The 27,189-nt window shown below is 43.7% G+C and overlaps 1 protein-coding gene and 1 pseudogene across 12 annotated transcripts in view; both read right to left on the bottom strand.

The window, feature by feature from the left end:
• Window positions 1-12,340: 12,340 nt before the first annotated feature.
• LOC138097062 (T-box transcription factor T pseudogene) lies at window positions 12,341-13,410 on the bottom strand (annotated as a pseudogene).
• A 9,746-nt stretch (window positions 13,411-23,156) lies between these two features.
• Window positions 23,157-27,189, bottom strand: part of LSM14A (LSM14A mRNA processing body assembly factor) — a 53,297-nt gene continuing 49,264 nt past the window's right edge. For 7 of the 12 annotated variants that reach the window (XM_068993434.1, XM_068993432.1, XM_068993440.1 and 4 more), the window contains one exon: window positions 23,157-25,038. In XM_068993434.1, the coding sequence (XP_068849535.1) occupies window positions 25,015-25,038 (24 nt within the window). In that variant the 3' untranslated portion in view covers window positions 23,157-25,014. Of the gene's footprint in view, window positions 25,039-26,005; window positions 26,063-27,031; window positions 27,069-27,189 lie in introns of all 12 variants that reach the window. The other 5 variants (XM_068993433.1, XM_068993439.1, XM_068993430.1 and 2 more) reach the window with 3 other exon arrangements.

Raw genomic sequence — 27,189 nt, 5'->3', positions numbered from 1 at the left:
AGGGAAACTTCTCCCCCAGTCTCCAGATTGTCTCCCTGAGGAAGTCGCTCCACACCCCTCCCTTTCCCCTGTAATCATTTGAACATCCTGCTGTTCTTTCTCCATCCCCCCTGCCCCCCGCCCCTGCTGGCTGGAAATGACTGGGCTGTGGCCAAGAGGCCCTTGCCAGGTTGAGCCATCTTGTCTCACCCCCATCTCTCAGATCCCAGGTTGCCTTTGATTATTCTGAGGGTCTGGGGCTGGCCAGGAGCCTAGGAGATCCCTGATGGGTGGGCTGGACCCCAGAAGTCCAGTCCCTTCCCCCTGCAGCCAGGAGAGGATGCCTGGTCTACATAGGCAGGAGGAGCTGCTGGGGGACTCCTTGAGGGCTCTCCTGGGCTTGGTGAAGCAGCAGGGGCTGGATGTGTGTGGGGTGAGGGAGGGGTAGCTGCTAAATGCCCTAGGGGCCACCCTAGAGGCTGTGCCCACCACAGTCATCAGCTGTGAAGGCCTGCACAACGGCAATGGCTATTTTCCAGAACTCATAGACTGCCAGGGCTCCAAGGACTTAGGACCAGGAAAGGAAGAAAAGATGTGCTAAAGAGGGAACCAGGCAAGATGCTGGTGGAGACAGAAGGTCTGTACAGCCTTGAGGTCAAGTCATCCTGAAAACCGGAGGCAGCTCCAGTCCATTCGATGCTGACAGCCAAGGTCTGTCTCTCCTCGGGTTCTGGTACGTGGACCTGCCGATGGGCACCACCCTAACTCAGAAGATCCACGCTGTGGTCTTGATCCAGAAAGATGTGCTCTCAGTAGCATGGAAGCATATACACTACCATATGTAAAACAGACAGCCAGTAGGAATTTGCTGAAAGACTCAGGGAACTCAAACCGGGGATCTGTAACAACCTAGAGGGATGGGAAAGGGTGGGAGGTGGGAGGGAGATTCAAGTGGGAGGGGACATATGTACACCTATAGCTCATGCATGTTGATGTATGGCAAAAATTAAACCAATATTGTAAAGCAATCATCAATCAATTAACAATGAACAAATATAATAAAAAAAGGAAAGATGTGCTCTCAAGAACTGCAGGAGGGTCATTCGCAGAGTTGATTCTGTGGCCTTGTGATGAGTTCAAACTTGAAAACTTGGGAGTTCCGAACAATTATATGTGTGAGAATTCCCTCATACATGTGGTTTGTAAATCTACTGCTGCTGCTGCTGCTGCTAAGTCACTTCAGTCATGTCAGACTCTGTGTGACCCCATAGACGGTAGCCCACCAGGCTCCCCCGTCCCTAGGATTCTCCAGGCAAGAACACTGGAGTGGGTTGCCATTGCCTTCTCCAATGCACGAAAGTGAGAAGTGAAAGTGAAGTCGCTTAGTCGTGTCCGACTCTTAGCGACTCCATGGACTGCAGCCTACCAGGCTGCTCGGTCCATGGGATTTTCCAGGCAAGAGTACTGGAGCAGGGTTGCATTGCCTTCTCCGTGTAAATCTACAAGGGGGCCAAATTTGTAAATCTACAAGGGGGCCAAGACTGAGGGTCCTGAGTCCCCCAGATGTTGAAGTTGTGGTTGAAGAAACCAGAACTCTGTCCACTGTCCTGAGTGCGGGTGGACTCTCCTTTTTATCAAGATGTAATAACCACAACTCATTGTCACTGAAACAAGAGAGGATTTATTAATCAAAACAAAAAGAGCACTGTGGCCACTAGAATGGCTGTCCTTGGCAATGGTCCTGATGCTTGGGGGTAACTTACAGGCTCCCGCCCTGCAAGCTCTCTGCTCCCTCCGGGCTCAGTGGGAAGGAGCACCTCAGGGTGCTCAGGGAGGTTGTTTCCTGCATTTCTTTCTTTCTTTTTTCAGTATTTATTTCTATTTATTTATCTGTTTGGTTTTGCTGGCTCTTAGTTGCAGCATGCAGGACCTTTAGTCATGCCAACTTTTAGTCATGGCATATGGGATCTAGTTCCTTGACCAGGAATCAAACCCAGGCCCCTGCGTTGGGAGGGTGGAGACTTAGCCATTAGCCCACCAGGGAAGTCCCCTCATTTCTTCAACATGTAATGCCAAAGTCTTCCAACCCAACAACTCTGAACTTGTTTAGGTCTCCATTCCGATGTTTTTTACATGTGGTTGCCCTCTAGTTGCAGCTTCCCAGGTGGTGTTAGTGGTAAAGAACACACCTGTCAATGCAGGAGACATAAGACACGCAGGTTCGATCCCTAAGTCGAGAAGATCCCCTGGAGGAGGGCATGGCAACCCACTCCAGTATTCCTGCCTGGAGAATCTCATGGACAGAGGAGACTGGCTGGCTATAGTCCATGGGGTCGCAAAGAGTCGGACACGGCTGAATCAGCTTAGCAAGCACACACGCCCTCTAGTTACAGTTCATTTAGGGCATGTCAATTGGGTCTTCAATTCCTAGCAAGCAGGGACAGTAAAGCTGCCACTGGCTGAGTTTCTGGTGTCAGTGGTGACTTGTGCAACCTTGGGCACTGGTCACAGAGACTGGGTCTCACCCAAGAGATGGACTCAAGTTTGATGTAGGTGCTGGATGGTAGGACCATAAGCACCAGACTCCCATGATCAGACAGCTGGATGCCTCCCGTGTGGAATGTGGAGCACAGCTATTCAGCTAGGTCAGGGAGCAGCGTGTGTGAGCACTGAACAGCCAAAGGGCTTTTTCCCCACTCACTCCACAGGGAGATGGGCTGAGAGCCCCGAGCTCCGGTTTTCTTGGTTTTCTCACTGCTCGGCAGTGGTGTGCCTAACCTTAACCTTAACCCACACAGCTGCCAAATATTCATGCTTTCCATTTAGGGGCAAAACTGGGCAGAACCAAATACCATTTTGAAGCCAAGTTACTAGAAATATTTGAGAAAAGGCTGAGTTTATAAACTAAAATTTGGCTCTTAACCTACAATGATTTCACTACCATGAAACATTGCTATTACAGTGCAAAATAATGAACTCTGCTCACTCGACACTGCAACAGATGAGTCTGGGCAGCTCTATCCAGTTCTGAGATTACAATGAGGCTCTCAGAAGAAGCTGATAAAACTAAAAGCCACCTTTGACTTACTTATAAGAATCATCGAGGGAATTCCCTGATGGTTAGGGACTTAGCTGTTTCACTGCTGGGGCCAGGGTTTGATTTCTGGTTGGGGAACTTAGATTCCATAAACTGAACCGTGCAGCCTTCCTACCCATCCAGAAAAAGAGATTGGACTTATTGAAAGGGAGCCAGTTCGCTTTAAACACATATGGAGAAACCCTGAAAGTAAAACTTTATCTCACATAAAGTCTATTAGATCAGTAAGAAGAAATGGGATTACTTCTCAAAAATTCTGTGATCTCATCAAATGAACAAAGTTGAGAGGTTTCCACTTCTGCTCAGGCACGTGCATGCTTGCTAGGTTGCATCAGTCATGTCCAGCTCTGCGTGACACCACGGACTTAGCCCACCAGGCCCCTCTGTCCATGGGATTTTCCAGGTATGAATAGTGGAGTGGGTTGCTATGCCCTCCTCCAGGGGGTCTTTCTGACCCAGGGATCGAACCTGCATCTGTTACAACTAACCTGCATTGGCAGGCAGCTTCTTTACCACTAGCACCACCTGGGGAGCCTAGGTATAGGCAGATCCAAGACAACCATGTGTCCAGAATCTGTCCCAAGCTTGGTCCCCTCCCAGAACAGGCTGCTAGTCGTGGGGCTCTTTAAGCTGTTTGAAAGCATGACCTCAAGGAAGCCTCTAGGAAGCCTTCTCTGAAATCCAAAACTCTCTGTTTTCCCAGTCATAGTATTTACCTCCCAAAGCAGTTATGTTTTGCCCCTCCTGAACTGTGAGCTTAGGTGATATTCATCTCATATTCAACTGTAGCTGCAGCACTTGGCACTGCATACAGCAAACGGCAGGCATTCGTGAAGTAACTTGCTCCTTTATTCAACAAGTTTCTAAGCACCTACCACAGGCCAGGCACAGTGCCAGGCACTGGGGATGGAGTGGTGAATAAGACAAAAGCGATCCTTCCCCACCAGCAAAAATGATGAAGACGAAGATAAAAATAAACCTGCAAGCACAGTGAGGACACGTTGCGGTGAAGAAAAGTGGTCAAGGAGACCTTAACACATTCTGGAAGGACCTGGAAGGCATCCCTGAAAATGTAATATTCAAACTGACATTTGAAGAATGAGATGCAATTAGTTGGGAAAGAGACCTCCAGGTGAAAGGAACTGCAAAGGCCTTTGGAATTTGGCTCATTTTGGAATCTGGCACTAAGGGAAAGCTAAGGGTAGTTCTCCAGGGACTAGATCATGTAAGACAGCCTGGGAAGGATGGAACACTTTCTTAAGAAAAACAAGAAGTCACTGGAGAGTTGTAAAAATTTGTGTTTCCATAGCACTGGGGTGGTGAGGGCAGAGGCAGAGAGAGTCAGCAAGGCACTCAGAGGGCAGAGCAATAGAGAGAATCTAAGGCCTCCTTCCATATAGCATTTTAAAAAATTATTTATTTGGCTGTGCTGGGTCTTAGTTGTGGCATGTGGAATCTAGTTCTCTGATCAGGGATTGAACCCAGGTACCCTGCATTGGGAGCGCAGAGTCTTAGCCACTGGACCACTAGGGAAGTTTAGTGTTTATAATGATATTTAATTTATATAAAGTACACAAATCTTAAGAGCACGGTTCAAATTTTCAATTATGTTCTGTACCCATCACTCCAGCCAAGATATAAATATATTAGCAAGCCCTACCTCCTCCAAATGTAACTGCTAAACTCCATCATCATAAGTTAGTTTTGCTTTTTTATGAGCTTTATATAGATGTATGTAACTGTACAGTGTATATTCTTCTGTATTTGGTTTCTTTCACTCAAATCATCTGTGAGATTTATGTTGCATAAATCAAGTTCTTATTTTTTTCACTGTATTCCATTATATACCATTATTTGTTCCTTCTACTGTTGCTAGACATTTATTTCCAGGTTTTGGCTATTATGGCTTATACTATGACATTCTGACATGTCTTTTGGTGGACATAAGCCAATCGTTTCTGTGGGGAATATACCCAACAGTGGAACTGCTGGTCGTAAATATACAAATTTAGCTTTTAATTTTTTCATATTTAGTTTTAACAGATCTTGCTCCTTTGCTTTTCAAAATGGTTGTACTGATTTACCCTTCTACCGTTAAAGTGTGAAAGTCCCAGTTTCTCCATGTCCTCACCAACACTTGACATTACATCTTTTAAAGAAAGTTTATGTCGGACTTCCTTGGTGATAGAGTGGATAAGAATCTGCCTGCCAATGCAGGGGACACAGGTTCGATCTCTGGTCTGGGAAGGTTCCATATGCTGTAGAGCAACTAAGTCCGTGCAGCACAATTATTGGGCCCTTGAATCGCAACTACAGAGGCCTCGTGCCTAGAGCCTGTGCTCCACAACAAGAGAAGCCACCACAGTGAGCTTGTGCACCGCAACAAAAGCAACAAAAGGGTAGCCCAGCTCACTGAAACTCGAGAAAGCCCTAGCAGCAATGAAGCAGCAATGAAGACCCAGTACAACCAAAAATAAATTAAATATACGTATATATCTATTTATATGTATAAATGTTTAAGTCACTCTTGCGGTGGTTTGAGTGGCATCTCATTGTGCTTTTATTTTTATTTTGGCTGGCCGCACAGCTTCCAAGATCTTAGCTCCTCAACCAGGGATTAAACCCAGGCCCCAGCAGTGAAAGCGCTGAGTCCTAACCACTGGACCACCAGGCCAATCCCTCATTGTGGGTTTTTTTTTTTTTCCAAATTTTATTTTTGTGGCTATGCTGGCTCTTCAGCGCTGCTCGCTCTTCTCTTTGGTGTAGTGGGTGGGGGCTGCTCTCTGGTTGTGGCTTCTCTGGCTGGGCACAGACTCTAGGGCACTGGGGCTTCAGCAGTTGCAGCTTGTGTGCTCAGCAGTTGCGGCCCTCGGGCTCTGGAGCACAGGGCTCAGTAATTGTGGTTGACCTGCTTAGTTGCTCCACGGCACGTGGGGTCTTCCTGGACCAGGGATCGAATGTGTGTCTCCTGCATTGGCAGATGGACTAATATTACATAAAGCAAGTATCTTCTCCTGGGCTGTGGCTTTCATTTTCACTCTCTTGATATCTTTTGATAAAAGAAGCTTTTAGTCTTAATGAAGTCCAGTTTCTCTTTTGTGGTTATCACTTTTTATGTCCTCTTCGCCCACTCCAAGGTTCTGAAAACATGCCCTTATTTTTTCTCAGAAATGTTTTGTAGTTTCCTGTGTAGAGGTATTGCACATCTTTCATTAGAATGCTAGACATTCGGTTTTTTAGTACTATTATAAATGATAATATTTTAAATTTTCATTTTCCAATTACATAGAAACAAGTGATTTTTGTAGATGCTGATAATTCACTTATGGGAGCAGTTTGTAGATAGGTTTGGATTTTATACATATCTCACTGTGTCATGTTAAAAATCTTCTCTTTCCCCCAATCTTTATATGAATACTTTTCTTTTTTCATTCTAGCTAGGACAGCCAATGCAATGCTGAATATAAGTGATGGTAATGGATACCAATCACAGGAGGAGTGTTCACTGTTCCACTATTATATGCAATGCTGGTGTACATTAAAAAATATATATTTATATTTTATTTGGTTGCTCTGAGTCTGAGTTGCAGTACGAAGGATCTTTGATCTCCATTGCGGTGTGTGGAATCTTGTTGCAGAATGCAGGCTCTAGTTCCCTGACCAGGGATTGAATGCAGGGCCCCTGCACTTGGAGCTTGGAGTCTTAGCCACTGGACCACCGAGGAAATCCCCGCTGGTGTACATTTTTTGTATCTTTTATTAAACTAAGAAGTTCCCAACTATTTCCAATATTTTGAGCTTTTAAAATTTCCTCTTCCATTTTGCAAAGCTGAAGACTGTGAGCACACCCCATTTGTTCACAGGGGTATAGAGAGGATAACTTGTGAAAAGATGTCAGCCTGTTCCATTAGGTAAACGGGGACTCATGCCAGCAATTTTGGGATACGGTCAGCCTTTCCACCAATGATCTCTGTGGGCTCAGCATTGCCAAGTCATCTGTAGCTGGCTGTTACAGACATTACTTGCACTCACTAACACTTGGTTCTATACTTCCTTGCCTCTTAAGTGTGAACAAGGGAAGTTTTAATTGGAATAATGCAAAAATGAGCATGTCTGACAGCTCCTTTCTATTTCTGGGAAAAGAAAAAGCAGCTATCTTCGGTCAGTACTAGGAATAGACACCAGGACAGTGGTCTGTCTCAGCTCAGTGGAAGTCTGAAGACTCCAGGATTTCCAGATTTAAACCAAGGAGCAGCTGGAAAGAAAAAGTAAGCTGGCCCAGACATGAGGTATGTTTTGAGTATTAAGTCACAACCTGGGATGATGAAAGCTGCAGAGTAAACCCATTGACTGTCTGGGATGGGGCTTTCCTGGTGGTCCAGTGGTTAAGAATCCATGCTTTCACTGCAGGAGGCAAGGGTTTGACCCCCTTAGGCATGGGGAACTAAGATCTGCATACTGCACAATACAGCCAAAAAAAAAAAAAAAAAAAACCAACAAAAAAAAGACAATCCTGGCAATCAGACATTGAGAGGCATCTGACCCAGGAATATACCCAGGAGTGGTTATAGTAAATTTGGACAAGGTTGGCATTTCTTGCTCTGTCAAGAAGCCCTTTAGATACTTGCAGAGGACAACCCTGAGATTCTGATCATACACAGCTACAGATAAACCCAGTGCCAGGTTTTGAGCAGCTCCAACACCTAGTTCTTCCCAGTGTTGAGCCAGGTCTCCAGGCTGTTTGGAGCTGTAGCAGTGCTGGACGTGGACTCACTCCTGCCAAACACCAGCTAGCCACAGAACCAGAGGTGTGCTCCTGCCCTGCTAGCTCTCAGCCCCGAAACTTATTTTTAGATCTGTGACTCAGAGGTCTAGACCAGGACTGAGACCTTGGAGAGACAGAAGCCCTGCTCATGAGCTGGCTCTTGCGAGTAGCATGGGTCTGGCTGTTTGACACCATGATCACATCCATTACAGACTGCGGCTGCAGTGATATGATTTCCAGTAGGACAGTCTCTTGAGGCCTCCATATTAGATGCCTTCTCTAAGACATGTGATATAATCTGGCAATCAGACTTATATTCCCAAAAGTTCATCCTGCTTACTGCATTGAAAATGAATGGCAGGAGTGCAGTATGGATGGAGGGTGGCCAATGAAGAGGTTATTAAAGTCGTACAGGCAAGAGTTGACAGTGTTTCGCACTAAAGTAGAGGCAAACAGAGTTACCAACTACAAATGTTTACCTTCTCTTTCCTTTAAGACTACAACTGATGCTTTTGAATTGTGGTGCTGGAGAAGACTCTTGAGAGTCCCTTTGACAGCAAGGACATCAAACCAGTCTATGCTAAAGGAAACCAACCCTGCATATTCATTGGAAAGACTGATGCTGAAGCTTTGGCCACCTGCTGCAAAGAACTGACTCATTGGAAAAGACTGATGCTGGGAAAGATTGAGGGCAAGAGAAGAAGGGGGCAACAGAGGATGAGGTAGTTGGATGGCATTACCAACTCAATGGACATGAGTTTGAACAGACTCCAGATGGTGAAGGACAGGGAAGCCTGGCGTGTTGTAGTCCATGGGGTCACAAAGAGTCGGATATGACTTATCGACTGAACAACAGCAACCTTTAAGACTACACTAAATAGTCAGTAAATGACTAAAATGATATTTAGAATATAAATACAGTGGGGCAGGGAGAAATCTGTGAGGTATGTTTCAACAAATTTCTGGACTGATTAGAGCAGATGGAAGAAGTACAGTGACCCAGGGAGGAACAAAAGATTGCTGACACCATACCCAGGGTTGCTACTGTGCAGGAGGAGCTGCTTGCCTGAAACTCTGAAATGCTTCAGACTCTGAAGCAGCAGGTAAGTCAGAGGGCAAGCATGAGAAGGGGGCTTGAAAACAGGAAAACTAACCTAAGGTGTGTCTGTACAACAAGCAGTGAACAATTTTGTTTCTTAATGCTTTTAAAGTGACCTACAATTAGCCAACACATTCCTAGGAAAGACAAACAATAAAAGGAAGATTCTTTTCTGCAGATACAGAGTATTTGTGGATCTGGAAACACTGGCACCTCTGAATGAAGCCCTTGGGAATTCAGAGACCTCAACAATAAAGATGCACCCGGGAGTATTTGTTGTTGTTCATTGTTGTTCAGCCACTCAGTTGTGTCCGACTCTTTGAAACCCCATGGACTACAGCACGCCAGGCTTCCCTGTCCTTCACTGTCCCCTGGAATTTGCTCAAACTCATGTCCATTGAATCAATGATGCCATCCAACCATCTCATCCTCTATTGCCCCCTTCTCCTGCCTTCAATCTTTTCCAGAATCAGGGTCTTTTCCAATGAGTTGGTTCTTCGCATCCAAAGTATTGGAGCTTCAGCTTCAGCATCAGACCTTCCAATGAATATTCAGGGTTGATTTCCTTTAGGACTGACTGGTTTGATGTCCTTGCTGTCCAAGGGACTCTCAAGAGTCTTCTCCAGCACCACAGTTCAAAAGCATCAATTCTACAGTGCTCAGCCTTCTTTATGATCCAACTTTCACGATAAAGATACACCTTAGAGTATTTGTCAGATGACAAATCCTGGTGACACCCAGAGCTCCAAGGCAACTCTTCTGCTTCCTTCCAGTGAGAAGTAAGAAAGAATTCTGAGATATTTGGATAAAGTCTACTACAGGAAGTGTACTACCAAGATTAACAATCCTGGTAAAAATACCTAAGAAACACAAAAGTTTGACTTGACAGTTTTTACTTTTGAGTAAGAAGGAGATTTAGTGAAAGAACAGAGTGGGTGGCATCAAAGATATTATCTAAGAAGTAGTAAGAGAAAGAGCTAAAGGAAAGATACAAATCTTTAAGTCAAAAGGGTCTACATGGGAATTCCCTGGTGGTCTAGTGGTTAGGATTCAGTGCTTTCACTGCTGTGACCTGGATTCAATCTCTGGTTGGGGTACCCCCACAAACTGTGCCCTGCACCACCTCCCCAACCCCCAAAGAGGGAAAAACACATCACCTATCATGGAAAAAACAAATCAAATTGGCATCAGACTTAGCACCGCTGCATGTTAGATGAACGGTCAGCAATTGAGCTGAGAATGATTTTTATATTTTAAAAGGTTGTTAAGTAAAAAAAGAAGAAGTTGTGACAGAGATCTTACTATCTGGCCCTGCATACTTTTAAAGAAAGCTCCCTAAAGTAAGAATTCTAGCAAACAAGAAAATGTAAAACATGACATCCTAGAATCTGTGACTTTAACCCAGGAGAGCAATGAAGAGGAATCCTAGGATCCTAACTTTCCTGAAGATCTCAAAAGCAACATGTTGGAATTTTAGCAGGATGGCAAAAGATTATACGATGATGGGCTGTAGGAAAAAAAGGAGCCTTCGTAAGCTAAATCAAATGATAGTTCAAGGTTAAGGGTTTGGGAAAACTTAATTATGTGATAAAGGCAACAAACATAAGCCAAATAGAGCATTCAGAAACTCCAGGAAAACAAAAAGCTATAGGATAAATAATGATCCAAGGAAACAATGGTCTAAATGAGATTTGAAAATTGGTGAGCTCAAGAAAAAATGGAATAGATTCCAAGTAACAGAGAATATACACCAATTGTGCAAGAGCCAATCAGAAATTATATGGAAAAATAGTGTAAACAAAACCAAAACTACGATAAAATACAAATTTCAGGATAGTGATTTCTTTTTGGATGAGGCAGAAGTGAATGGAAGAGCTTTCCTGGTGCTTCAGATGGTAAAGAATCTGCCTTCAGTGTAGGGACCAGGTTCCATCCCTGGGTGGGGAAGATCTCCTGGAGAAGGGATTGGCAGCCCACTCCAGTATTCTTGCCTGGAGAATTCCATGGACAGAGGAGTTTGGCAGGCTACAATCCATGAGTTGCAAAGACTCAGACTAGAGTGAATGACTAACACATACACAGAGGTACACAGAGAGAGAAATGGAGTAGGGGAGTGGTAATACATACACGCAGGTTGTTGATAATGCTCTAATTTGGGGGTTAAGTGACAGGTTCATTTGTTCACATTGTGGGTCACATATCCTTCTGTATATATTAAATGTGAAAAAGGTAAAGGAAAAACAATCTAAAAGTTGAAAAAGGAAGGGTCCCGTCATGAAGCAAATTAAAATGTAGATGGTCTGGGCTTCCCTGGTGGCTCAGTGGTAAAGAATCAGCCTGCCAAGGCAGAAGACATGGGTGATTCCTGATCCAGGAAGATCCCACATGCCACGGAGCAACTTAGTCCACGCACCACAACTACTGAGCCACTGGGAAGTCTCCACTACCGAGCCTACACGTTGCAAGTACTGAAGCCTGTGCAGCCTGCAGCCTGTGCCCTGCCACAAGAGAAGCCCGTGCACCGCCATGAAGACCAGCCCCTGCTCTCCGAAACTAGAGAAAAGCCTGCACAGGAAGCAGGACCTGGCACAGCCAAAAATAAAACTAAGCACAATTTTAAAATAATATAATATAGATGATCCTAAGAAACTGATGGAAATTCAGAAAAAAAGGATAATCCATTTAACCTTTTTTTTTTTTGCATTGGTTTTATTTTACAGAAGATGCTTTCTCCTGATTGGCTAGTTTGTCAAAAGAAAAATACGAACAATCATAGGTTTAACAATACAAAAGATTAGCTACATATGGTCAAATTAAACACATTCTAGTGGACAGGGCTGGACACTGTCATTTCAACTACGATCTGCTGTCCCCAACTATGATTTAATTCTCTCACAGCTGAACTCCAACTATGATCCCTGCCACAAAAGGAATCTGAAAACTACTCGAAAGCCACAGGGAAGAGAATTAAAAGTGTGTTTTTCTTATCTCATTGGAGTATGACCGGGGGAGTTTACAAATTTTGATAAGCCAGAGTCATCTATGTGTTGTAAGCAAAACAGAGTTTCTGGATGCTAGCAGGTCCCTGCTACTGTGAATCCTGGTGAGTGAGGCCACCTGCATCGCTTTCACACCGGAATTCACCTCAGCACGTAAAGGACCCAGGACAGCACTGCAGCCACTGAGGATGAAGTAAGGTAAATAGCAGAAGATGTAGCTTCCTCTTACTTAAAGGGAGGGTTAACAGGCCTCGTTTCCTTCCCTCACCCCGTGAGACTGCCAACCAAATGAACACTTGCTGCCACAGCAGAGTCATTGCATCCTTTAAGACACAGGCTCTGGTTCACATCGACGGAGGCAACACGGGCATCTACAAGGCCAGGAGGCGGGCTGGGGGATCCTACCGGCTGTCGGCAATGTCTTTGGCTGTGGCAGCCCCTTCGTGGGGACCCCGAGGAGGAGGGTGCCGGGACCACTGGGCACTCCTGCCACCTGGGCGCCCAGGGTGACCATGCCATTGTTCACAGACCACAGGCTGGCGTACTGGCTGGAGCCCATAGGAGGACCAGCATTGGGGCCCATGGGGAGCATGCTGGTGTGGGCAGGCATTCCAAGGCTGGACAGTTGTCATGGGTTGGAGCATGGACATGCAGATGAATTGTCAGAAAGGGTTTGAGAATTGTTCTGCTGCCTAAGGGCTGGTGTAGGGGTCTCCTGGATGGTGGTTCCTCAGGGCCAGGTACCTTTCACAGCCGTGCGTGGAAGCCTGTGAGAGGAGGGCGCTGAACTGAGGGTGGGGGCGGCAGGTGACACAGGGTGCTGGTTCCAGGAATCAGCCAGCATTCAGATGGCTGCTGGCTCCAGGTTTTTCCATTGTATCTTTGTGATCGCTTCTTTCCTTTGCATCAAGGAAAGCATTTGCAAATGGACTGTATTAAATTTTAAGAGCTGCTAGCTCCTCATTTTGGTAAGTGCTCACTGCCATGAACTGGGTCTCCTGGGAAGAGGTGTTTAGCACGGTCTAGTCCCCTCCATTGAGCTTGTTGGTGAGCTTGACTTTGCTGAAGGAGACAGGCACCTTCAACCGGTGTGCTCCGAAGTTGGGCAAGTCAGGGTGGATGTAGACTCAGCTGGACGTCTGCGGCTCAGGCTTGCCCCCGGTGCCCACTCTTGGTTCAGGTACTTCACGCGGTTGGAGTCCAGCAGGAAGGAGTACACGGCATTGGGGTCCAGGCGGGACACGTTCACCTTCAGTACCGGGAACACCCTCCTGCCGCTCGTGGTCACCGTCATCTCGTTGGTGAGGTCCTTGAAGCGCAGCCCCAGCTAGCTCTCCTCTAGGCCCGGGCGCAGCTCGTGCTCCCTGGGGCCGCCTTCTCGCTGCCTGCCTGCTACTCGCTCTCTACAGCTCAGCAGACGGTCCGCGGGGTACTGCAGGCTCTTCCCCGCTCTCAGTGTGGGGGAGCTCATCCTCTTACCTGCCCCCTCCCCACCGCCCCCCAAGCCCTGACTTGGCTCCTCGAGAGGAGAGCCACCTTCACCTCAGTAGGCGGCCGCTCTTTCAACAAGAGGGGCCTCCCGGGTCCCAGACCCGGGTGGATGGCGTGGAGAGAGATCTGGGGAGGAGAAGGGGCGGTGGCAAGGGATGGGGTGGGGAAGAAGGTTATTTCACTTGAACTGCCGACAAAGGAACAAAGGTCCATGTGGTCAAAGTGAAAGTGAAAGTGACTCAGTCGTGTCCAACTTTTTGCAACCCCATGAACTGTACAGTCCATGGAATTCTCCAGGCCAGAATACAGGAGTGGGTAGCCTTTCCCTTCTCCAGGGAATCTTCCCAACCCAGGGATTGAACCCAAGTCTCCCACATTGCAGGCAGATTCTTTACCAGCTGAGCCACAAGGGAAGCCCATATAAGGTAATACACATCCTGAAAAACCAGCTGAATGTAAATTGCTATAATTTCTATCGAAAAGAACACGGGAATATTAGAATTATGAAGTCATGTTTCCCATTATCCAGAAGCTCAGTTATTAATCTTACAGATACATTCACCTATTTGTTAAATGACTCATTCCAACACTGTTTGGACTAGCAAAACTTGGAAACAACCTGGTTGCAAGTGAAGAGGGCAACTTGAAGATCTGGGTGACACTGAGAAAAAGGAAGCAGATGCAATTGGAACTCTGTTTAAGTTATTTTTGAACTGTTTGAATGCATACATTAAAGCCTCAGCCGGGGGCTTTCCTGGTGGTCCATGGGTTAAGACTTCACCTTCCAATGCAGGGGGTGTGGGTTTGATCCCTGGTTGGGGAGCTAAGATGCCACATAAAAAACCATAACAAAACCATAACAAAAAAAATCCATAATATAAAAAAAAAGATAGAAGCAATATTGTGAAGCCTCCGCCAGAGGAACAGTCCATTGAGGAGACCAAACAGGTCCCCAAACTACAGATCTCTGCCACTGGAAATCTAGGCCACATGTTCCAACTGTCAGAGGGCAGGGAGAACCACTCTGGGTTACTGTGCTGGTTTCCTAACTGGCCTTCCTACTAATTTATTCTCAACATAGCAGTCAGATGTTTTTATTTTTTTTTTAATTTATTTATTTAAAATCCAAAGACATACACATGGACGAGATTCACTGACCATTGTAGTAGAAGTGCTTTTTATTTTTTTGGCCACAACACATGGCTTGTGGGATCTTAGTTGCCCAAGGAACCCAGGCCCCCAGCACCGAAAGTGCTGACTCCTAACCATTGGACCTCCAGGGAATTTCCCAATTCTTTCTAAATGTAAGTCAGACTGTCACTCTTCTTTCTATTCAAAACCCTACAATTGCTTCCCATCTGGGAACAAACGTCAATGATTAGAGTGGACTCCATTATTCCTTCCCTATCAAGACTCCACTGACTCTAACCTCATAACCCAAAAGCTTCTCCTCCCTTACTCTGTGCTGCGATGTGTGTAGTCACTCAATCCTGTCCAACTCTTTTCCACCCCATGGACTGTAGCCCGCCAGGCTCCTCTGTCCATGGGGATTCTCCAGGCAAGAATACTGGAGTGGGTTGCCATGCCCTCCTCCAGGGGATCTTCCCAACCCAGGGATCAAACCTAGGCCTCCTGCATTGCAGGAGGATTCTTTACCATCTGAGTCACCAGGGAAGCCCATGAATACTGGAGTGGGTAACCTATCCCTTCTCCAGGGGATCTTCCCGACCCAGGAATTGAACCGGGATCTCCTGCAATACAGGAGGATTCTTTACCAGCTGAGCTACCAGGGAAGCCCTTCCCTCACTCTACTCCAGCCATAATAGGTTCACTCCTGCTTCAGGGTCTTTGTAGCTAACATCTCCTCTGCTTGAACATCCAATCAGCTTCTTGAGTCATTTATCAAATGTCAGGTTCCCTAACCTATTTTAAATTGAAGCAGCAATCCCCCCTCACACTATACACCCTATGTTGTCCTCCCTTCATGGTTTTTTTCTCCATAGATTTCAGCATCTTTTTGGTCATGCCATGTGGTTTTCAGGATTCTGGTCATTGGCCAAGGATTGAAGCTGGGCCCCTGAAGTGAAAGCATGCTGAGTCCTAACCACTAGACCACCAGAAAATTTTCCCTTAAGCATCTTGTTAACAGACTACAAATTTAATTATTTGTCTGTCTCCTCCCAGAACACAAGCTCCAAGAAGGGCTGATTTTATTTTGTTCACTGTTGCTTACCCTGCCAATGAACTGTACCTCTTGCATATAAAGGCTTGGTAAAGATTTGTTGAATAGCTTTCTGTTTTCCACAGAAAACCAGTAAAACAAGCCAAAAGACTAGGTGGGAAGGGATGACAGTATGACTGAGGGCTTTCATTATAAGCCCTCTGAGGCATTTAAATTAAAACACATGTCTACACATATCTCTTATCAACATAAAACATTTAAAAAATAAGAGACATTAGATGTATTTAAGAAGTATAATTGATAGAACTTGCTAACAGGTGGGAAGCTGGTGTGAAACTGAAGGAAATGGAGTGTCGAAGGTGACTTTCACATTCGCAGCACAGTGGGGTTAGCGGACGGTATTGCTACCTACTAGACCAAGAACTCTGGAAGAAAAGTAGAGGGAATGGGAAATTCCTGTGGTCCAGTGGTCAAGACTCAGTGGTGTCAATGCTGAAGGCTCAGGGAACTACTACCCCAAAAGCTGAGTGGCCAGCCAAAAAGGAAAAAAAGAACAAAATCCATCGCTTTAGTTTGGGGAACATTATATTCGAGAGGCTACTACTACTGCTAAGTCACTTCAGTCGTGTCCAACTCTGTGCGACCCCATAGACAGCAGCCCACCAGGCTCCCCCGTCCCTGGGATTCTCCAGGCAAGAACACTGGAGTGGGTTGCCATTTCCTTCTCCAATGCATGAAAGTGAAAAGTGAAAGGGAAGTCGCTCAGTCGTATCCGACCCTCAGTGACCCCATGGACTGCAGCCTTCTTCTAGGCTCCTCCGTCCACGGGATTTTCCAGGCAAGAGTACTGGAGTGGGGTGCCACTGCCTTCTCCACAAGAGGCTACTATAAAACCTTTAATAACAAAATCAGAAAGTGAGACTCAGGGATGTCCCTGGTGGTCCAGTGGTTAGGACTCAGCACTTTCACTGTGGTGACCCTGGGTTCAATCCTTGGTTGGGGAACTAAGATTCTGCAAGTGGTGCAGCCAACCAAAAAAAAAAAGGGGGGGGAGGGGTCAGATCCAGACTTAGAAAAGATCTGTGCTAAATAAGTGAATATGAGAATAACTCCATATAGATAAGCGCTCCCCCAACCCTCCAGCCAAAAAACAAGTGACCTTAGCTAGCAGGATCACAAAGATGGTTTTCCCAGGGTGAGGCTTTTCCGGATGTGCTACTCCTGTGATTTCCCCAAATGCGGGAAAGTCCACTGAATAATTTGTGGTAGTATGTGTATGTGTTGGGGGGAAGACAGGGAGTGGCAGGGAGAATAGAAAAAAAGCTAAAGTCTAACCCTGAGGAGCACTACTATTTCAGAATGGGGTGACTGTAGAATCAGAATTAGGCAGAATGAGGAGCAGCAGCTAGAGGGGTGGAAAGAAAACCCGGTGAGTATGGCAGCCAGGAAGACAAGAGTATTTTCAGAAGAAAGAGGTGGACGGTATGCAATGGTTCTGCAAAGCAAGTAAGAGAGGAAAACCTCGAAAGGCTCACTGGAGATCATTAGTGGCCTTACCAAGAACTGTTTTAGTGGTGCACCGGAGTGGAACAAGGTGGGTTAAGAAGTGAAAGGGAGATGAGGTGTCAGACAGTTAAGCACTCTAAGTAGGAACTGGTAGGATGTAGGATTCAAGGATAATTTTCTTAACAAAGAAGCTTGTAACATAAATGCTACATAGTTACTATATGTATACTTTGTTTTATTGTTTTGCAGATATTGCCTTTTCTACAAATTGAAAGTTCTGTGGCAATCCTGCACCTAGAGAATCTATCAGGGCCATTTTTCCAACTATTTTAAAAATAAAGGTAATGTACATTGTTTTTTAGGCACAATGCTATTACCGCACATTTCATAGACAAAAGTACAGTGTAAATCTAACTTTATATATACTAGGAAAGAAAAAAATATTTGTCTGTTTCACTTTATTGTAATATTTGCTTTACTGGGGTGTCGATCTGAGCCCATATCTCCATTATGCCTATATATAGAATAGGACTTCCCTGGTGGCTCAGACGGTGTACAATGCTCTGTCTACAATGCGGGAGACCCAGGTTCGATCCCTGGGTCGGGAAGATCTGCTGGAGAAGGAAATGGCAGTCCACTCCAGTACTATTGCCTGGAAAATCCCATGGACAGAGGAGCCTGGTAGGCTACAGTCCATGGGGTCACAAAGAGTCGGACACGACTGAGCGACTTCACTTACTTATGCCATAGAATATGCTGGCATAATTATTAAATGTGAATGGGAAGGATCCTTAAGGAAGAAGTTGAATACAGGCAGAGAGGTAACTCAATAATGTTAAGTCTGGGAATGGGAATGGTGGGAGTTAGGGAGACAGAACATGAGCAGTTTATTGATCCGTGGTCTTTTCTGTTTTTACAGGACAACCAGGATAAGGCTGGGTGCACATGAGCTTAGCATATAGTATGGTTTAAGTGCCTGAGGCAGTTTCCTTCCAGTGTCTTCTAGTTTTTCGAAATGCATAACAGGGCCATTTGCTGACTAGAGAGGTGACTGCAGAGTAGCAGTATGTTTTACTGGCCGTGTTGAGGGCCCAGGAGAGAGCAGTCAGGTTTATAGTGGTACTAACACATTCACCTGCGATTCTCTTCCACAGGACACAACCCTCTCAGTGAATACTGACCATGTGGGCTGGTGGCTGTTTTAGGGGTTGAAGTTTCTCTAGGCAAGAACACAGAAAGTTCAGAAGAGCACAAGGGTTTAAGGTTTTTAAGAGAATGATGGTTCAAGGAGTCTAGGCTAGTTGGAAATGGGAGACGGGAAAGCGAAAGATGGAAGCAAGGTAGAAAGATTCCGGACCTGGAGGTCTGCACCAATCAAGCTGAAAGCAGTTACTGAGCAAACGAGTGGTTAGATCACTCTGTGTGTAATTATTATTTCTTAAGCAAGTCAGTTGGAAGAGCCAAGTGTGAGGTGTCTAAATCCATGATTCAGAGATTGATGCAGTTGAGGCTGATGGACAAGGTCCAGGTGTGTACAGGTTTCGATGGGAGGAGATGAGAAGAAAAGGTCATGGGATAAGGAACAGGAACTAGGGTGTGGGGTGGCTCCACAAGAATTAACACAGCAAGGCTGACTACTTTCCTTTATAAAGATGGCTTATAAGTTCGGCCCTGGCTGACACTTGGAAACTTAGGATTTGAGGAGGGTTTCCATCGTTCCCAACACTTAAGATAAGAGTGGCTCAAGATGCCTAAACTGTTTGCACAATCAAGGTGGTTTACTTATGCTTTCGAGTCTTGGATTTTAGCATGTGCCACACGGAAGGTGCCTACATAACCAGACCCCAGTCAAAACCCTGGGCCCTCAGTTGCTGAGGGGGTTTCCTTGATAAAAAAACATTCCATCCAGGTTGGAACAATTTGTTGCTTGGGGAATCAAGTATTGATACATCCTTTGTGACACCCTCTGAAAGCCTGAGCCTGGTTTGCTCTAGACTTTGCCCACATAACTTTTCCTTTTCTTAATTTTGTGTTGCACCTTTTTAATTTTGCCCTAAGAATGACAGTCCTTGAGTAGGATGATCCTGGGGACTCCCAACATAGATGGGTAAACCACACAGATGAATTCACTTGGAAAGATGCAAGTGTAGAGGAAAAGACAGGAATAATTTTTTTTTTTTAAGACGGTAGTTATCAGGTAACCAGGAGAGTGAGAGGATCACATAAACCTCAACAGAGTAAGTAGGGGTTTTGCCAGGAAGGGAGGGAGGAAGGACATGGAGCCCACGTCCTGAACATTGGTTTGCAAGGCAAGGAATACTCTGGTGCTGCCACTGGGAAGGGTGGTGGGTAGAGCAGTGTCCTTGGGGAACAAAGGCTAGGCCGGTAGAGGAGGAGTAACCCTGCATCTGCTCTAATGGACACACCTATGTCTACAACTGCAGCACACCAGGGTTTCTGGTACTTTATTCTTAAGTTACAAACAGGAGGGCACTTGTGGAGCGGCACCATAGCTGGGCACTACTATCCTTCACAGCAGTCCAAGTCCTTAAGCAGTGTAAGTCAGTGTTCCTCTCACCCACTCCAACTTCTGCTTCTCTTGAGGAGGAAAAAAACACTGCCAGCATTATTTTAACATCCAAAAGCTAGAAATGACCCAAATATGGTATCAACAGTAGAATGGATAAAACCATTGTTCTGTAACACAATGGAATATTATATTGCAACAAAAATGAAGAGTGCACAGCCAAACACAACCTGGATGAATGTCACAAATACAATGTTGAGCTAAGGACAAGAGTATATACTGTATAATTCCATTTTTATAAATAACAGGCACAAGCAAAAGCAATCTATGTTGTTAAAATTTAGGTTAGTGGTTACCCTTGAGGGGGTGGGAGCTACTGGAAGGGAGTTGTAATGTGCTTCTGGGTAGTGTTTACATAGGTAATTATGACATGTGTACTTGTCTGTGTACATACCATACTTTAAAACAAAGCAGTGCTACTTAATACACTACGTTAAAAAAAACAAGTATCACAATAGTATGTATACTATGAATCTATTTTTGCTGAGAAGTACATGCCTGTTTAGAACAATGCCACCTGGAATATATAGCCAAATAGTGTTATCAATGGTCAGCACTGAATGGTGGAAATGTAGATTTTCTTTCTTCTTTTATCTTTTTATAAACCATCTTCCATACGCCCCACATCCTTTTTACAATGTATTACTTTTACAAAAATGAAACACCTCATTCCTTTGTAGACCGCAATCTGCAAAGCTCCAATACCATTTGGGGACAAAGAAATGCTATTAACTTAAACACTGGGGAATGAAGTAAGGGATAACTGCCACTCAACTAACCTATTAAAATTTTTTTTCAAAACAATTTCAGCACAAGCAAAATCCTGGACTGCAATGCAGGGATTTGCATTCTCATCAACAATCCTGTGTAGGGCTAGCTCCAGAGGATTATCAGGATTAAATGAGAACCAGGATTACAGAAGCGCACTCGACATCCAGTAAACATGTTCCTGTCCTCTGTCCTGCAGTGACTGTAAATCATTCATTGGACTTCATTTCAATCTCGCCTGGGCCTCGGCTTCTCCCACTTCCTCAAGCTGGAATTCTCTCCTCTGCCCTTCCACTCCCAAACTGCTCTTCAAGTCTGGAGGCGAATGCAAGACTTTCTGGGTCATGAGCTCCTTGCTGGCCGCTCTCAGTTGTTTCTGTGTGCCTAGACTATGAGTCACTCTAAGAAAGCCTTATTATTGAACTGAAATGTGCTTTGGCATCACAGGGCTGCTTTCTTTACAAACCACAATACGCACACCAGTGTGTTCAGGTTGATTTTTATATGTTTACGAGCTAAACCTGAAAACATTTTCATCAGTCAGCCAAATGTGTTAAATATGAACCAAGCTGGAATTTAAAGAACACCCATATCACTGGCTCATAGCTCAGCACCATCATGGAGAACAGAAACCACATTAGATTCATAGTCTCACTACATGCTCTTGGGGTCAGATTTATGAATGTCTCAAAACCCACAAACTTGCTTTTACCAACCCTGGCCCTGAAAAACAGGATACAAACCTTTGCATCACTCCTCCTCAGGAGGCTGGGAAGCCCCAAGAGCAGGGCCTGGGTCCTCCATCTGTAGCTTCCCAGTGTACACAGGAGCTGACCGACTGGTGGCTGCTGGTCTCCGAGACTGCCACTCAGAGGTACACTCTCCTTTGGGTCTCTTGCCTGACTAGCTCCTAGGCCAAGTTGTCCCAGTGTCTATCCTGGGAGAAGCTAGGGCAGCCTGCTCTGTGCAAAGCCCCATTGGCACACCCAGATTCAGAGATTAATGGTGCTACTTTACTTCCCTAAGTTGGATTCTCATTGTATTAATACCTGTCATCTTCTAAAAGCAGTCAAAACAGGTAAATTAAGCAAATTCGTGACATTTGAGCTCCTCTAAAAGTTCACTCACATTCATTACTTTATACTGTGACACTCTCTCCACTGTCACGGTTTAAACCAGCTTACAGTCTCCGAACTAACAGGGCAGGGAGATCCCGCAACACTGAATCCAGACACAATTAGATAGATGTGAGCTGCAACCTCAGGGTTTTGCGCAAAGAGCAGCTTTTCTTTCAGTTGGACAATCCATGGAGACAGGGACGAAAGCCATGTAAAACTGACACACAGGAACACCACCACACACTCATTTCCTACATGCTGGGAACTGAGCCTCAGTACTCAAAGCAGCTGAACAATGGAGGAAACAAGTCTCCATCTTTCTGTTTCCCCCTAGATTCTGTCCTGCAGACATGCACCCCCTCTACCACTTAGTTCTTTCCCATTCTTCAGGATGGAGCCACAATTTAGATATACTGAATCTGGAACAATAGAGAAATTAAAAAAAAAATAGTTCTATGTGGAAACCTCACCAAGGCCCCTAACATGGAGGGGGCTAGATGAGCCAGCTGCGATGTTTTAAAATTGGCTTTCTAAACCTGGCTCATCAGAAGTACCGTGGGATTTAAGGTTGCCAGTTTTCACAGCAGAACTTTACAATCAGACATGCTAAGTGTGGGGCATGGGAATTTGTACTTTAAAAAATGCTCCTCAGCTGATTCTGGTAAGCGATTTATGAACAACTGATGGAGAACAGGATGAATTGGTAATTCCTATGCGATAATCAGTTTCCAACATGCCGACAGTATTCCTGGAAGTAAGGTTCTTTTCCTTTCACATACCATATAGCTTCTTTAGTAAAGTTTGTTTTTTTTTTAAATCCTGGGGGCGGGGGGATTCCCCACTCATCGCCTTTCCATGCAGAGGGACTTTAGTATTTCTCTAAATGGAAGGGACACTGCTGCACTTTGGACTGGATAATTAAGGGGCACTGTTCAGCAGAGCACAGGACATTTACCATCCTGGCCCTTACTCTTTAAATGTCAGTGGTGTCTCAAATCATTCAAATCATTGTGATAACCAGAACATCTGCTTTCACATTTCTAAATGCTCCCCAATGTCAGATCACCCCTGATTTAAGAGCCAGTGAGCTGAATGAACATTCCTGACCTCTCTTGCTAGCCCTCACACCAAGTTGTGCTTTTGGAGGGAGAAATGGTCTCTCCAAAGACAAGTTTGGAGGAATCAGCCCTCCCCTTTTCCCTCTTTTGCACCTGCCTGTCTGTAGAGCATGCATTCTAGCCTGAGGTTGCCAGTTTGGCCTGTATCTGGCTGGCTTAATCTCCTCATGTCATGGATTGTAACTAAGAAGCTGGCTGCATGCTAGGAGCAGGGAGAAAGGGTTTCTAGCTTTACCTAAACACCTACAACAATATATAAATCCTAGGAAAAGAGAAATTAATTTTTCTAATTTTAAGGAATATAAACCCTTACGTATTAAAGAGCCCTTGTACTGTATTTCTTTCTACTGTAAGGAGAATATTAGTGTTTAAAGAGAAAGAACTTTGACGAACATTTTTTATTGAATCATTTTATTCTGTCTCAGAATAAAAATCTGCTTTAATATTGTAAGGTGCACTGCAGGTATGTCATGCTGCCAGTTATTGGGGTACCAAATGCCCTAGTCAATGACCCAGAGGGCTTGGAAAAATGCATGAATTCATACTTTCAGAGCATGTAGAATTGGTATTTACAGTTTTTCTTTTTTCTTCAAAGTAGCCCAGGATATCTCCAACAGTCTACACAGGTATTGTCATAGCACTTGATGTTCCGAATGTCTCAGAAATGTGTTCAATATCATGATTTGTGGGTCCTCCAAAAGATTTTGTCGTTAACATGCAAGCAAACAGTATTAAACAATATCATCTGAACTATGGCTGCCAAGTACTGGACCTCAATACTGAAACTGAATTACAAAACATTTTCTTGTAGAGCCATACAAAAGATATAAAGTTAAAATTAAAAATATCAACCACCTTTAAATATTTCAATTCTCCTACAGTGCAGTTTTTTGTACCTTTACCACTACTGATTATTTTAAGGAGAAAGTTAACAAAAATCAAAATAGATAAAAATGTTTAAATCTTTGGATCCCTTTATTCCATGGCCTTCATAAAAACACGAAAGTGGCCAGATTTCCCCCTCCCACCACTATAGCTTAAAATAGCAAAAAGATTCACTAATAATTTATCATTAGCAGAGAACTCTATACTGAGTCATCTGTGGGTCACAGGCCTAAGGACCAGTGTTATGGTATTTCATAGGTTGCCAAAATAATTTCTCACACTGAATCCTCTTGAAATATAATGGAATGAGTCAAGGTATCACAACAAAATTCCAGGCATATCAGGAAGAACAGGTTAACTACCTAGTTTTATTGTCTTAAAAAAGGGGGGATACTTATTTGAAAATACAGCTAATACATTCTTATCTATGATTATTTACACTTGTATACTGAAAATATCTATTATTTGGATAAATCCTGTGATATGCCATTTGCTACAAAATAAAGTTCTTACAACAAGCATGAGTAATTTATCCTTTTTAGATAATGAATGTATCAAATCTTCATTTATGTTCCAAACATTAAAAAAAAAAAGTCAAATCAACAATCTTAAGCCTGAAAAGCTACGAAAAAAAGACCCACCCACAGTTCTTCTTCTCAACACATCAACTTCTGCAAGGACACAGTATGTTTGCTGACTTTAAAATGTTTATTCTTTAAAAAATTAGTTGCTTTTTATACAGCTATACAAAGTTCTTAATGTTTCTTTGGCAATGGAATATAATGGAATTTTACAACTATATAAAAAAGTTACCTTTGCCTAAGAAACAGTATTTACTGTGTGTACATAGTTGACTGACAAAATTCTCTACCATCCAGCACCCTAATTAATTGACGAAATAAGCTATCTCAAAAAGGATATTACAGGATTTCCAAAAAAGAAAGAAAGAAAAAAGGAAAAAAGGAAAGAAAAGATATAGACAGACAGACAGACACACACACACATACACACACACACACACCCTTCTGTGGCTCAAAACACAGTATCACGGCCCTATCTGCAGGTAACTTGCAGGAATTGCCAAATACAATTTAGTGATAAGAAAAATCATTTCAGTGATGAAAAAATACTTATAAGTTTCACTGGAGTACTGCTTTAGTTTAACTATACATAAGAAATTACTTAACCTTCTGCTATTCCAAATATAATTAATGCTCATTTTTTAAGATGAGCCTTCCCCCCCGCCCCCAAAAGTAACTGCATTGTATCTGAAATTAAGCAGAAAAACAAACAAACAAAATCCCAGTGCTGGTGACAAATATACAGCAAAGTCACGTCTTCATTCTTCCAAAGACTGAGACCAATTCTCAGGACCACGAAGAACTAGGAACCCATCTATTTCCAAAGACTTGTTTGTAGACTATGCAGCAACTTTGTTGTCTTTCTAAAAAGGAAAAAAAAAATTAGTTGTTTCAAACTACTGGGGTTTATTAATAAGTATTTCTAATTTGCTTAAGTATATTTTTATTACCTTTAAATTCACCCTCCTCTTAACTTTCATATATAAATCTGTTTCACTGATTTCCAGGAAACACTTTTTATACCTTACACACTCAGCAGTAGCTCATTATTGTAACTGTATTTTCCAGTTAATAGAGGTTAAAGCAGTGGCAAGAAGGCTCCCCAGTTAAAACAGAGGTATGCCCTACTACCTTTGGTGCTGTCCTAATAATTTCAATAATTAAGCCTTGAACATAGTGATCAAACTCATCAAATACCACTGACAACATATATTGGAAGAAGATTAATAAAATCCTTAAGTCTCTGATATCTTTACTAAGCAATAAAATATCAGGTGGCAAAATAACATTTCTCTTCAAAGTTTCATGCCAGGAGAAAGCAATGATTTGAAAAGTTCATTTTAAAAGGACAACTTTTATGAAAACATGAAATATGAAATATTAAATATGATTAAAATAAATATTAAATATGATTTTAAATAGGAAATCAAGTTATGAAAACCAGAGCACTGTTTGTGAATTGAAAAAAAAAAAAAAACTAACCAGGGAGAAGAAAGCAATAAAAATCTCAAGGAGCCTCTAGTTTTCCAGTGAGATTAATTCTAAACCAAAGGCCTGTACACAGAGCCAAGTGAAGGGCTTCTCTTTTCCTCAGGAATAGCTGCTACCACGTGCCTGATTTTTACTGCCGATTCTTACCCTGACTGTTAGAAACACACACTTTGTGAAAAACTTTATCTGCATATACAAAAATCATTTGTACAATGTTATTAAGTTAGAATACAAACAGCATGGCATTAGTTGATGCAGAAAGCAAGCTGCTGAAGACGATCCTGTTGTCCCCACCAAGGCCAAATTTCACATGCCCCCATTTTTTTTTTTTTTTTTTACCTTTCAGAAAGCTGTATGATCAATCCAGACCTTTTAGGGTTGAAATGCTGTGGTCTTCTGAAAGGTTAAAAAAAAAAAACAAAGAAAGCAAGAAAGAGAAGAAAAAAAAGAGGGAGGGAGGAGGCAGAAGGAGGGGGAGACAGAGAGATAGCAGGAAGGAAAGGAGAAAATAAAAGGGGCAAGGGAGAGAGAAAGTACTATGCTGAGTCATTTCAGATACTTGTCTCTGGACCCTCTGTGAAGAACATAAGATTCAAGTGGAAGGCAACCTATCTCACCCACCATGGCAGCTCAACCTCCCTAGCAGCAGCACATAAAATAATAGTGGGCTACTCTCTCATTATGCCCAGCTTCATCTTCCATTCCCAAAAAATAAAGAAAAGAAAAAGCACTACAGGACCAAACTCACCCTAAGTTTATGTTTCTAACACTATCCTTAAGGAAAACTCAGAAGTCAACGAGTGAATTTTGGCTTGCTTAGCTTGCATTTAGATCAAGGAAGTTAACTCCTCTGGGTTCCTGGCTTCCTAACTATCTACTGGGAGGAGGGTGGGAGAGAGGTTCTAGTTTGACTGATATTTCTGAGGAATCCTTAAAAAACAAAAAACCTATGATTCCATCTTTACCCATGTTTGCATTAAACAACCAGACCTACTTATGATGTTTATGTCAGTGAAACATAAAGAGAAAAGCTAACCCATTACATGAAGGCTGCTGCAAATGTCATTGCACTTCATCTCTGAAAAGTACTAGACGTTTCAGAACAAGTTTAATCCTTTGAAGATAAATCTCCTTTATGTAATACTGGTCTCTCACTATTTCCACTTTTAAAGGTGCCAGATGGTATGATTTGGAATGAATACGCTGCTGAGAAGGTCTAGGATCTAGTGGTAGACAGAAGAAGGATCATTTAACTTTGGAACAATCAATCAATGGGAACCCACACTGACGGACCTTCAGCCTCACTGAAAGCTGGTGTAACTTATTCCTAATCAAGGAATCACGCTAATCACGCTAAGTACTTACTTCAAGCTCACTATGGCTCCACGCTGGCATAGGTGTTCTGGCGGAAAGAAAAGTAAAATACATATTCACTAATGCCAAGAGGTCCCATCTACCTGGTGATGCAGAACAAAACAAAACACCTGAAACAGGGAATATGGGTATACATAAAATGTGTGGTG

The sequence above is a fragment of the Capricornis sumatraensis genome, chromosome 20, assembly GCF_032405125.1.
Source record: "Capricornis sumatraensis isolate serow.1 chromosome 20, serow.2, whole genome shotgun sequence".
In the NCBI taxonomy this organism is placed as follows: domain Eukaryota; kingdom Metazoa; phylum Chordata; class Mammalia; order Artiodactyla; family Bovidae; genus Capricornis; species Capricornis sumatraensis.
Note: the sequence above shows the minus strand (reverse complement) of the source record. Positions and strands in the feature narration are given on the sequence as shown.